Here is a 12026-nt window from a genome sequence, read left to right as displayed (position 1 = left end):
CCCCCCCCCCCCCCAACCCTCACCCGTCTTTCCCCCCTCCTTTCTCCTTCACTTGCTACCCCCCACCCCCTCCTCCTTTTCCAGACTGCTAGCACATGGTGTGTGTATGTGTGTGTGTGACTTTGCTCTTTCTTTGCCTTCAAACGTACCAGATGGTGTAACACACATCCGCAGTGTCTGCAAAGGAATGTGAAGGAGCGGGAGACAGAGGAAGGGGAGAGAGAAGAGAAAGAGCAGAACAGGGGGGGGGGGATGAGATTGTGTCGTATGCGTGCGTGCGTGCGTCTGCGAGCGAGAGGCAGAGGAAGAGAGAAACGCGGAGAGAGAGAGAGAGAGAGAGAGAGAGAGAGAGATAGAGAGAGCATGAGAGGCCAGGAGTCTGCAGAGGGAATGTCATAAACCAGCTCCAGCTGGAGAAATGCAGCACAGAACTTGAAAAGCCAAATGACAGCTGTTTGTGTGTGTTTGTGTGTGTGCGCGCACAAGACAGAGAGAGAGAGAGAGAGAGAGAGAGAGGGAGAGGAGAGGAGCGAGGGGTGCAAAATGGGAAACAGACATGGGCTTCCTTTTAAAGTGCTTGCCTAAGCCCCGCCATTCAAAGGCATGCGTGGGGGCCAATCTGGAGCTGATCTGACCCTGGAGATGTGGCTGGGTGAGGGAGGGGTGGAAGCCAGGGGCAACATGGCTCCGCAGCTACATCAGGGATGCGTGCACTTCCGCCCTCAAAGGCACAGGGGTTCAGGACAGGGAGGTTTGGGATGGGGGGGGGGGGGGTGAGGCACATACTGAAGACTTTACTCAGAGCTGAGACTCTGCTGCAGTCCAGGTCACACCGAGTGACAGAGCTTCAGCAGACACTTCTTTACATTCTGACAGATACACAGCGGCTCCGAGTCATGAAAACTGGTTTCTGAGAACCAAAAACTACCCAACATTAAGCATTAAGAAAAAACTTCTAACCAGTATCTAGAAGAAAAACAAAAAAAAGGTAAGTAAAAAACAAACAGAAAGAGATCAACAGTGCAGATGTGAACCAATGAAGGCAGCCAGTAATGTTTTTGCCTGAGTCTGTGTGCAAGCGTCTGTCTGTTAGCAAAATATCTCGTGAACCACTTCAGAAGCTTCAATGAAATTTGTAGAATGTAATCCTTGGATGGTCATCTACTACTGATTCACTTTTGGAATCAATCAAATTCAAGATGGCTGCCACAGCCGGTTTACCTTTGAAAACACAAAAATGGTGACAACTCAGCCAGTTTTATAAATATTGGGCTGAGATTTTGTGTGGTAGTAGCTGAGAGTCATTCACAACACATACTCTGATCTGAGCGCTACACGTTTGCAACGTCTTCACTTAAAACTTTGCCATCATCTGCTGGGTGTCCACCTTGTTCGTCTGTTAGCAAAACATCTCACGAACAACTGGACAGATTTACTGAAACTTTCAGGAAACACTTGTTGGATGTACCTCTACAACTGTTTGACTTTTAGTTTCACCGTAATTCAAGATGGCTGCCACAGCTCGTCTTCGATTGCCAAAACAAAAAAAGTGTTCCTAACTCCGTCGGTTACAGATACAGAGCTGAAATTTGGTGTGGTGGCGGCTCGGAGTCCTCCTTGACACATTTTGAGAGCCGACGCTGCTCGCAAGATTGTGTGTGAGATTGCGCATCACGTCATTTACAAGGTTGGACCAAAACGCCCTTAACTTGGTCCCATCGCGTAAACGCCACAGAACGCAGGGCAGCGTGTCACGCGGCGATGTATTCACAAGCGCCGGGCCACGTTTTATTACACTCTATGCTATTTTTAAACGGCCATCACTGTACACTGTATTCGGTAATGCAGACTACAGTTCGCATCACTCATGAATTAAATATTTAAACTTAAAAGCTGTGAAAATAAAATGGCTGAAAGCATCTAATTAGTTCCGAGCTTAAACGTGGCTGGCTTATTGTCAGTTTCCTTTATGTCCTGCGAGCCACGCTTGTCTACCGCTTCCTTATCTTTTGTTTTGTTAAAAATAACCGTAAAAGATGAACTGTGAAAAAATTAGGTTCAAATTTCCCATCCTAAAAAGGTAAGTTTGTACCTTTAATCTGTAGTTGCTTAGAGGACTTCACTGATGTTGAGCTGATTCATGAAGAACAAATAAAAGTCAGTGGACTCGTCCACATGGTCACAACAAATTGCTAGTTGCATGGTTGCCCACAGAAACCTAGAGATATAGCTTCTGATCACATTTACGTCACGCAGACCATATTAGCGCTATGGATGTTTTCAGTTTAACAGTAATGGACGACTAAAACATTGGCTGTTAAGATGGTGTCCAATTCTCAGCAAAATATGACAAAAAAACTGTGATGAGCACACTTTTAGAAACATCAAATGATTCCTTCTATCAACCCTCCGTTGTGCTTGTAAGATTTATCACTGAATTAAACACCAAGACGGTCTGTTCTGGCTGCAAATACCAACTGACCAACAAACTATACGAGCGCAAAAAAAAACAATCAACGAAACTTCTTGCCAACCCTAAATTAGATGCAGATGTTTTCCTTCAGTATTAAACTAAAAACTCTTCAGTCTGAGTTGGTGAAAGAATTGCGGCGGCATGGTTCTAACTCTTGTCAGTGGGTCATCACAGCTGGGGCGGGGTGCCGTGGAGCCGCATCATCTGTAAAACGCGGCGCGTGTGTGTTCTGTGTGTGTGTCTCTTGTGCGTTGTGAGAGAGAGAGAGAGAGAGGAAGAATGTGGTAAGCTTGTGAAAGATAAATGTGGGTGCTCATCCTCACAGTGGGCAGGATGTGGGTGAAGAAGACCATCTTCGATGTCTGTCCAAACACACACACACACACACACACACTTTATCATGCACAATGGTGGAGCAATGCAAGGCTGTTTAAAAATTCCCACCCATCGTCATGGATGTCTGAAGATGATCAGAAAACTGAACAAGGCTTGTTGTTGACCTCACGTTCCTGATTAAAACTTTGCAATTTTTTTGTCAGGAAGGTCACAACTACAATCCTAAAGTGTCACGCTAATAACGAGAGGAAGGAACTTAGGGTCGCGATTTCGGCGTTAACGTAAACCCAATTTGTCAGAACAATGCGTGGCGCCGCGTCGCAGAAACGGCCGATGTTGCACCTTATTCGGCGGTGGCATTTGCTGGTTCTCGGGTTGCAACACTTGGCTCTGGTTCACTTCTCTTTCTCTGGAGCCCAGGCCTTCGAACGCAACATTCAGATGCCAGATCACCATGGTGACACCCTCAGTAGCTCACTGAACCCCGTGAACACCACTCCCCCACCACCACCACCACTACCTCACACACACACACACATACACACACCCTTAACCACTCTTGAGATGCACCCCCCCACCCCCGCTGCCTAGCAACAGTGAATTTCCTGTATGTTCGGGTTGATTCCTTAAAGAGGAGCTTTACCCAAAGAACAGGAACGCAGCTTTCCCTCCTGCACCATTTTTTTTTTTTTGCTCCATATTAAGAAGGGTGTCAGACACCAGGCACGGCAGAGCTGATGACGAGTCTCCAGCCACTATACAATACACTTACAGCTAAAACTAATCTCATGGGAGGCACTGTACAATGTCAAAATAAACCCTTAAAGACACCTAAAGTCTGAGTAATCTTAAATATTTATTTTATTTTTTTTTAAATCACCAAAGCTAGTCTGGTACAACAACAGTGCAATAAATAGTTTTTAGGTTCCTATTTGAGTCGTTTGCTTGTAAATCCAGCTTTATTGCACAGACTCAGACATCCCTTTATACATACCACACAATGAATACAAATAATGGGATTTTTGGTATCCGTATTTGTCCAAACGAAACGTAGCACTGATGACAGAGTGGTCACACTGGGTAACATTTCTTGTCATGAAAATGCAATTCAAGAAGCACTCTTCACTCTGCAAATCCATCTTTTTACCTGCTTTACAATGGTAAGTGGAACAGGTGACTAATACATCAGGTATCTTGAACTAACAAACATAGGTGTGTTGGAATGAACTACATACTATATATAGAACAGCATTTAGAACAACTTATTATTTTCCTACATGAACCAAAGTACCACAATTACCTGTTCCTGTTTGAAATGCAAAGGAATGCCACAAATCCTGACTTGGAGGGTGTATTTGGTGGCACATTAAGTTCATTTTTGCAGGTTAGAAAGCATCTTAATCCTCAAAGCCATCAAAACGGGCACATCCTGGTTTACAAACACAAACATCCAGAAACCTTCAACTCACCGGCAGTCCATCCTCGGGGGCATCTCCATCGCCGAACGGGCGACACCCTGGAAAATAAAAAGACAAGAGTGAAAATTATTCTCTACGTTCGTCCACCAATGTAAAGCACTAAAATCATTTCACTGCAGATGGATGAGAGCTCCCCTGCCGAGGATGCTGGAGTTTTTCCTCTCTGATTAGTGTTGGGCCAGAATGGGTCGAGGCTTCCTGCTTTCCTTTGCATGTTGCCTCATGGGGAAATGAAAGTTGCTTTGTGTTCGTGGGACACACAGACGTTGATCTAATATGCACACAGCTAGAATAATATAACCCCAACCTCAGTTAAGATACCATGTGCTGAACTGTTTACTTCTAAGCAAAGTTGTTTTTTTTTGTTAGAATAGAAATAGTTCCCGTTTTGTCCTTTATGTAGACTATTAGTGCTTACTGCTTGGAACCTGATCGTTCCCCAGTTCCCTGCCAATTTATTCTACGTTCAATCTACCTTGGAAGTTAAAAATTAGGTCCACATTTTGAGAAACAACAGAGCTCTTGTTTATTGAGTAAGCTGACTTTTGGGAAAACTTTATCTTGAGTTATCGACTAGGAAATCTGACTTCCCGTCTAGTTGTTTTTCCCTCTGTGTCAGAAATCAAAAACCTGAAGCTCCCGGCTGCCAGTGAAAGCACCATAACAATGGCAGAGCTTGAAGTAGACATTAAGTAGTCCTCGGGAGAAGAAATAATGTACTGATTGTTGAAATGCAACTACGTCTACACCTTTCCACAGCCTCTATGCTTGCATGTCTGTACGACAGTGACATGACCTGATTGCAGTTTTGTTTTTTTAATATTTATACCTGAACTTTAAAGTTTGCAAACCCTTTGCTGATCCATACACAGCTAAATTTAAAAAAAGAAAGCACCAGCAGAGGCCTGAGTCTGCACACAAAAACAGACTAACTTACTTCTTATGGGTTGCAAGACTGGACAGTATGTCTTCAAAAAGAATATATGACTGGGTTAATGTTGAGATGAACACGGACTGAACTGCTTCCAATAGAACAGAGGGGAAAGGCTCCAAGAGAAACTTTTTAACTTTAGTTGATTTAATTAAACTCATTTAATTAGAGGCCTCTGTTAAAGCACAGTGTCAGTCTCCTTGTCTGTATTCAGAAGGAGAACACAACAATCTGTCCCAGTGTGGAGAGGAGGTTTCACTGGGCTAGTGTTGGACGCAGTCTGTCCGTCTGTCCGTCCATCTCTGAATCGTGCAGCGAAAGAACGGGGAGCATCAATGCTTTCCCTCCAGCCCCGCGAGAAAGAGGCCTCCCGCAGCACGACTCTGGCAGCGCGAGGCCGCAAAAGCTGCCTGAGCCGTGTGCCCGCCGTTGCCACGGCAACAGGAGACTGCAAGACCAATACGCACACGTGCGCGGTGCAAAAAAAAAAACATATTCTCTCTCGCGCTGCCTCTTCTCCCACACACACACACTCACGCAGCAGCCCAGAAGCATAACGATGCCACAGGAATACAGACGAACTCGCCCGCCTGCGCCGAGGAGAGGCATTACACAACACTGACAGAATACAGGGGGGGGGCTGAGCGAGGGAGGCAAACCGACAAAGGCGAGGATGGGAGGGGAAAAGAGAAGCTCAGATGCTGGGGAGTCAAAACCTACCATCACCTCCTGTTGCTGACATGCACAAAGGGAGATTTGGAAGTTTTTTTTTTAAATAAGCAGATTAAAACAGTTTAGTGTTTCTGGGCGGTCATTAGGATGTGGATTATCGCACTACTAGACACTTAGGTTTTTATTTGAACATTATGCCATGCGCAGATTAATCTTACTGGCATGAAAACGAAACTAGCTACACTACAGGGCTGTCCCAAAAAGTGTCATTATAAAACTTTATTCTTTGTTCCCGCTTCGTGTTTGGTTCACAGGGAACGCGGTTTTCCAAGACTGTTTTTCAGGGAATTCATCTTACCTAGACACCGCCTGGACTTGAGCCCTAAGGTTCAAATCTCTGATAAGCATTTGTGGGCAAGAAGAAACGGATGCCCAGCTGTGATAAGCCTTTATGATATGCTCTGCTGTACCTCCTTTATGCTCCCATGGTGCTCAGGTCTACAAAGCAAAGAAAGATTATGGTCTCCCGGCTAGCCAGCTCACGTCTTGTGTAACGTGGAGCTGGGTGGCAGAGTGCTGAGTTAGCAAGTCTTCCGACTAATTGGATGACTTTGCAACCTCTGGCTCTGTAGAGAAAAATATTGCTTATCGGGACCCAAAGCTGCCAACTTCACTCCATGCAACAGGAAAATTTTGTTAAGCTTTTAAAGACACATAAAAGCCACATCCTATACTGTCAGACCAATCCTTTCTTTTTTAAAACCAGTTTAGCCAGTTTCTAAATGTAGCTACTTTGAACTACTAAAAAAAGAGAAAATCTCAAACTGGAGAGGTTTTACCTGACCAGAGTTCAGCCCCTATCTCAGGTTTTTTACCCATTCTGGGTTTCACATTTTGTCCCCCCCGCCCCCGCCCTCTCCTTTCCTATCCTCTATTGTCTTGTATCATGCACTCTCCGGGCAAAGTGTTGAACAACCAGTCTCTACAGGAAGTGTTGAGATTATCTGAGCAGCTGGGACTGATAAGATATCGCAAGAGGGGTCACGATTGGGTTCAGTGAGCAAGTAGCAGCGACGGAGTCATCAAAACTGATCAAAGCTTTGCTTTTCTTCCACGGCGGAGGCCGGTTCAGCGATCACAAGACAAAGATAAATAAGCAGAAACAAACTAAAAACGACAAAAACAAAAAAACCAACATCGGTGGTGCATTCATAGACAGTCAGTCAACTTATTTGACATGATGCGATGAATAACTGCCAATAAAAGTGGTGAATGCATTTTTAACTTAAAGTACATTTTGCACAGTTCTAACTGACTTGTCTGGTTTGACCTGCTTTAAAAAAAACACACGCAGACACTATAGTAACACGCCCATACCTTGCTTAATGTCCTCGATGGCACGGCGTATGCCCCTGTCAAAGGCTCGGGCGTCAGCAGGGCTCTGGAACGTCAAGCCGAACTTCTTGTCGTTGATTCTCCAGTGGTGGAAGATGGGGTTGACCTTATTGTACACTAGGTCTCTCGACAGAACGCACTCCAGTACCACCTGAGGACACACGCGGTTTAAGAGTCAACATGGTGTCGGATCAGAAAGGCTGAACTGTTTGGCTTATATTTAAACATGAATTTGCTCCTTCGTCTGACTTCCTGATCTGTTTGAATTTGTCACATCTGTTCCAACGTAACGTGTCAAAAAAAAAAGAACAAAGAAAGGGGGGGAAAGATTTTATTTTTACATCAGGGATTACATATGCAAATCCAGGATTTCGAAAAAGAAATACTTACCACAAATCTGATAATTTCCTGTTAATTTTAGAAAAATTGGTAAAACATATTCTCAATGGTGGGGTTCTCGATATGGAGTATTTTGAAGCCGGAGAGCAGTGGTGGCAGGAGGTTGCGGGTGTGTAGGGACATTTTTAAAGCCAGGAAGCCCAGGAGCAGGATGAAGACAGGCTTTGCTTCTAAAACCTATTATTAATCAGGGCTACTGGGCCGCCTCCCGGCCTTCCTCTGGGCAGATTAAATGAAATGAGACACGGCCATTAAAGTCTGTGAGGTTTTCTCTGACATGCACGAGAGGTGGCTTAACAGGATGTGAGTGTGAGAGCGCGCTCACGGTGATCCGGTGTGAGAGACTGCGGAAGCACGGGAGCTGGTGTGATTAAAATAAATTAAAACAAAAAACACTTATTCATCTTTACGTTTCAAGACTCATATTTGGAGAATCACAGCCACAAACTCCAGGCCTAGTGCTCCTTGAAGAAGTGCATATCGCCCGCCAACTGTTAAGCCAGCGTTTGAAACGAAGAACATCTTTTGAGGAGGAGGGATGGAGTTTTGCTCAAACTTTAAAATAACATTACACACAATCCTATGCAATATTGAGATATGTCCAATGGTTTATAAGATATTTTGCTAAAAGACAAACAGGGTTGACGCCAACAATTGTGCTTGAAAGTATGTGTTGGGGCTGACAATATTTGATCTCAGTATATCTAAAATTGGCTGAGTTATACCCATTTTTGTGTTTTCTTATGCTAGTTGACTGTGGTGGCCATCTTAAATTGGACTGACTCCTAAACTTATACAATAATAATTATTTTTTGATATATACGGGCTCCATCACACGGGTCTAGATTTCAATATGTTTTCGTAAGCTGCCTTGAAGCCTCGGTCTAAATGTGCTGTAACCTACAACAACCGTCCTCATCTCACCACTGCATACCTGCCTTAAGGAAGAAACAAAGGGGCAAGGGTTACGCTCGCGAGTTTCCCCCAAAGCTAGAGCATAAAGGAAGGGAAGACGAGAGGGATGGATGTGAGAGGATGGGGTGGCAAAGACGAGGCGGGAGGGAGGGAGGGGTCCGCAGCGCCTCTGGGGGTGACTGGGAAGGCGAGACTGAATGGAGCCAGAGCAGGTAAGGTGAGCGTGCAGCAAGGCCTGACAGAGGAAGTAGTATCACAGTTGCATGGCAGGACGACACTTAACACCGCATTCCACAATGTGCTCAAAGAAAAGAGGAGGAGGAGGAGTCACTTTTCCAAAAAAGACGACAGAAAGAAAACATAGGCAGGAAATGTTAAAGGAGAAAGACAAAAGGCATTCTGAATGTGAGACATGTAGGGAGAAATGAGAGGACATTGTGTAAAATAAATAAATAAACCAAACACTATACTGCATTGTCTATAAGATGGCTTTACTTACAGAAATGCCTGAGAGATACTTAAGGACATTTTTAAAACACACAACTGTAGTGATCCATTGTAAGAAATAGACCTGTGCTGCAAGGTAAAGCTACTCAGAGTGAGCCTTGGCAACAACACATTCACAGCTATATCAACCAGAGGGACTCAACGACTGCTAATGAAAGGAAAGGGAGGTGGAGAGGCAGGGAGATTAGCCAGAGATTTGTCATAATCCGGGAGCCGGTATGGTAAGTTATCATCGGCCGAAGAACCAGTGAGAGAAAGGGAGACTGGAAGGAGGGAGGGAGCGAGTAGGAGAGTGATTGGTGGCTATATGGAGAGCCAGCTGAGTCATCACCAGCACACTCTGCGCCGCATCACTGCGCTTATAGACAAAACCCCTCCACCTCTTTTCTTCTGTCTCCCATCTTTTTTGGCTCCACCTCCATTTCCTGCTCGGTGAATACAAAGTACTCTTTTTCTGAATTTTGCTCCTATATGCATCACGATCACCTGATTTCTCTGACCAACGAAATTCTGCCTTTGAAGTCTCTGGATTTCTATGTCGTCTTCTTCTGTCATGAACGGCAGGATTAGTTTTTTTTCTTTTTTTGTATTCTGTCCATTTTCAGCTGGACAAAAAAATAATTGAAATTATACTGTTTTTAAAGACAAAAAAAGTGTACATGGCTGAAATATGGTACACTGTGTTCCTTTTCTATGTTTTCAACAAACCGAACAGGCTTTTAAACATAAAAAATGTTCTGTCTGGTCTGTTTTTTTTTTAATTTTTTTAAATAATACAACATAATGATAGCCTTTTGTTTACCTCTTAGATCAAAACACTGACGTTACCGTTTAAAAAAAAAAATTACTGTGGCGACAAGATTGATATGACTGTGTGTTTTAGTTTCAGACAAAGGGTAGTATTTTAATGTGGTTTTGTTTGTAGTTGCTGCTTTCTTGAAATCATCACCCTGCCTGTTCCCCTGATGCCCTCAGACAGTCGGTAGCACTGTGGTCGACGCCAACACCCTGGCACTGGGTGGCATCCTGACAGACCTACATATGGCTGGGTGTTTGTTGTGGTGGCTGGGGACTCTGGCGGTGATAGGGGGGTGTTTCACCACATCCCATAACGGTTGCCGGGGTCTCTGAACCATGTCTTTGCCGTGTCTGAACAACAACATTCTCGTCACATCCCTTCCCCCGCCCCGTGTGCCACACAAACATGCTTGGGTGGCAACGCACAAAACACGAATGCATCGTGGACACAAAACACATAAAATGAGTTCCGTCTAAGAAGATTAAAAAAAAAAAAAAAAAGAAGAAGAAAACTTGACTCAGACGCCTCTGTAACAAGTCTCCAAGGTCAGATTGTCTGGAATCACCAGAATCTGTGCATCATGGTGGCCTTCTTCGCCTTCTGGCATGCAACAGTTCACACGCAAAAAGATTTACACCCTCAATACCACAGACATAAGATTATCAAAGCAAATCTTTTCAATCTGTCTTGAATCTAAAACGCAAAGTGATCGTGTGACAAAAAGTTCACGGCTTTACAGCAATAACTTCAAATCGCAAATGTAATAAAGCCTTTACGTTTCTTTGTACGTTTTGCTTTGATTGTTGACAATAAACATGTAGTTTTCAGGTTAAAACACATAGCGAGTGTAGATTTTCAGCCCGTATTCAATCCTTTGGATCCCTTCCGTGCTCTTTGTGTTTCCCTCATCCCCCTTCTCTTCCTGAGTAATCTGCCCTTCTCCCTGATGACGTCAGCATGCATCACAGCCTCACGCAGTTTGCTCCTATTTTCAGATACCTGGGTTATGAATGAAAGCCGAAAGAAAAAAAAACAAAAAACCAAAACCTCCACTTCCTGTGTGTGTCAGTAAGTGTGAGTAAAACAAGGACCAGAGGGGAGTCTGGGAAAGTGGGGGTCATAGTGACTCTTCAAGAGAACAAACCATTTCCTGTTTGTGCAAATTAATGTGCATTAAAAGGAACGTCTAAACAGGGAGTAAACACATGAACCATCTTGTGACGTGTGTATCATTAAAATGACTGTATGACAGGTCATATACAGTTAAGGGGCTTTAGGTTCTCTTACCATTTTGTCTTTGAGTCTTTCGCCCTTGATGTGGAACTCCACAGCGGTGGGACTGGGACTAGGACTGGGGCTCGGACTGGGGCTACCGGGGCTGAGGTTGCTGCCACTTCCTGCGCTGCCTCCGCTGTGGATGCTGCTGCTGTCCTCTGCCCGGCTGACCTTATAGACGGTGACACAGCTAAGGCCTCCACCTGCCAAGGGCAGCCACCCACCACTGGAGTCATCCCGGGTCATGACCACTGCTCTCACACGCGCATAACTGTCACTGGAAAAAAGGAAGGTTGACAACGGGGGAAGGATGAAGGGAAAGCAATCCTGTTAGGTAACAAATGACACAACAACCACTGTATTATTCCTCACAGGACCTTTATACAACAGTCTTGGCTAACATTTCGGACGCTGTAAGGGTTGAAACCTGAAGAACTCATACCAACAATTAGATTTGGCCTAAATGTTTAGGAAGGAACAAACAATAATTAGTTGCCTACAAAAAGTATAAATAAATGTTTATCACATTTACCCAACTGTGTACTTTTTACAAAAGCCTCAACACACAAGAATCTATTGTGAAAAAATTGAGGAAAATATGTGAATATGGCTGGGTGAGGGGGCTAAAACGGCACAATACGGGCACCTCAATAAGATTTAACTTCAGATTATATTGATATTCTTTCAATAATTCATATTTGAGGGCAGCACTACAACAATGGAATAATTGTATCAAAGCAGCAAAATTAAAATAACTTACAGTACAGATTAACAGCATTATAAAAATATTACATTATTAAGCCTGCATATGCATCTTTATTTTTATATGTACAGTATTTCATATAT

General features: G+C 44.0%; 1 protein-coding gene across 1 annotated transcript in view; it reads right to left on the bottom strand.

Moving 5' to 3' along the window:
* Nucleotides 1-12026, bottom strand: part of spred1 (sprouty related EVH1 domain containing 1) — a 30821-nt gene that overhangs the window by 6271 nt on the left and 12524 nt on the right. Inside the window, exons 2-4 of the mRNA XM_017416046.3 lie at nt 11193-11457; nt 7268-7436; nt 4279-4325 (exon numbers count right to left, since the gene is read on the bottom strand). Coding sequence (XP_017271535.1) covers nt 4279-4325; nt 7268-7436; nt 11193-11457 — 481 coding nt within the window. The remainder of the gene's footprint in view (nt 1-4278; nt 4326-7267; nt 7437-11192; nt 11458-12026) is intronic.

Source organism: Kryptolebias marmoratus, linkage group LG10 (assembly GCF_001649575.2).
Source record: "Kryptolebias marmoratus isolate JLee-2015 linkage group LG10, ASM164957v2, whole genome shotgun sequence".
NCBI lineage: Eukaryota > Metazoa > Chordata > Actinopteri > Cyprinodontiformes > Rivulidae > Kryptolebias > Kryptolebias marmoratus.
Note: the sequence above shows the minus strand (reverse complement) of the source record. Positions and strands in the feature narration are given on the sequence as shown.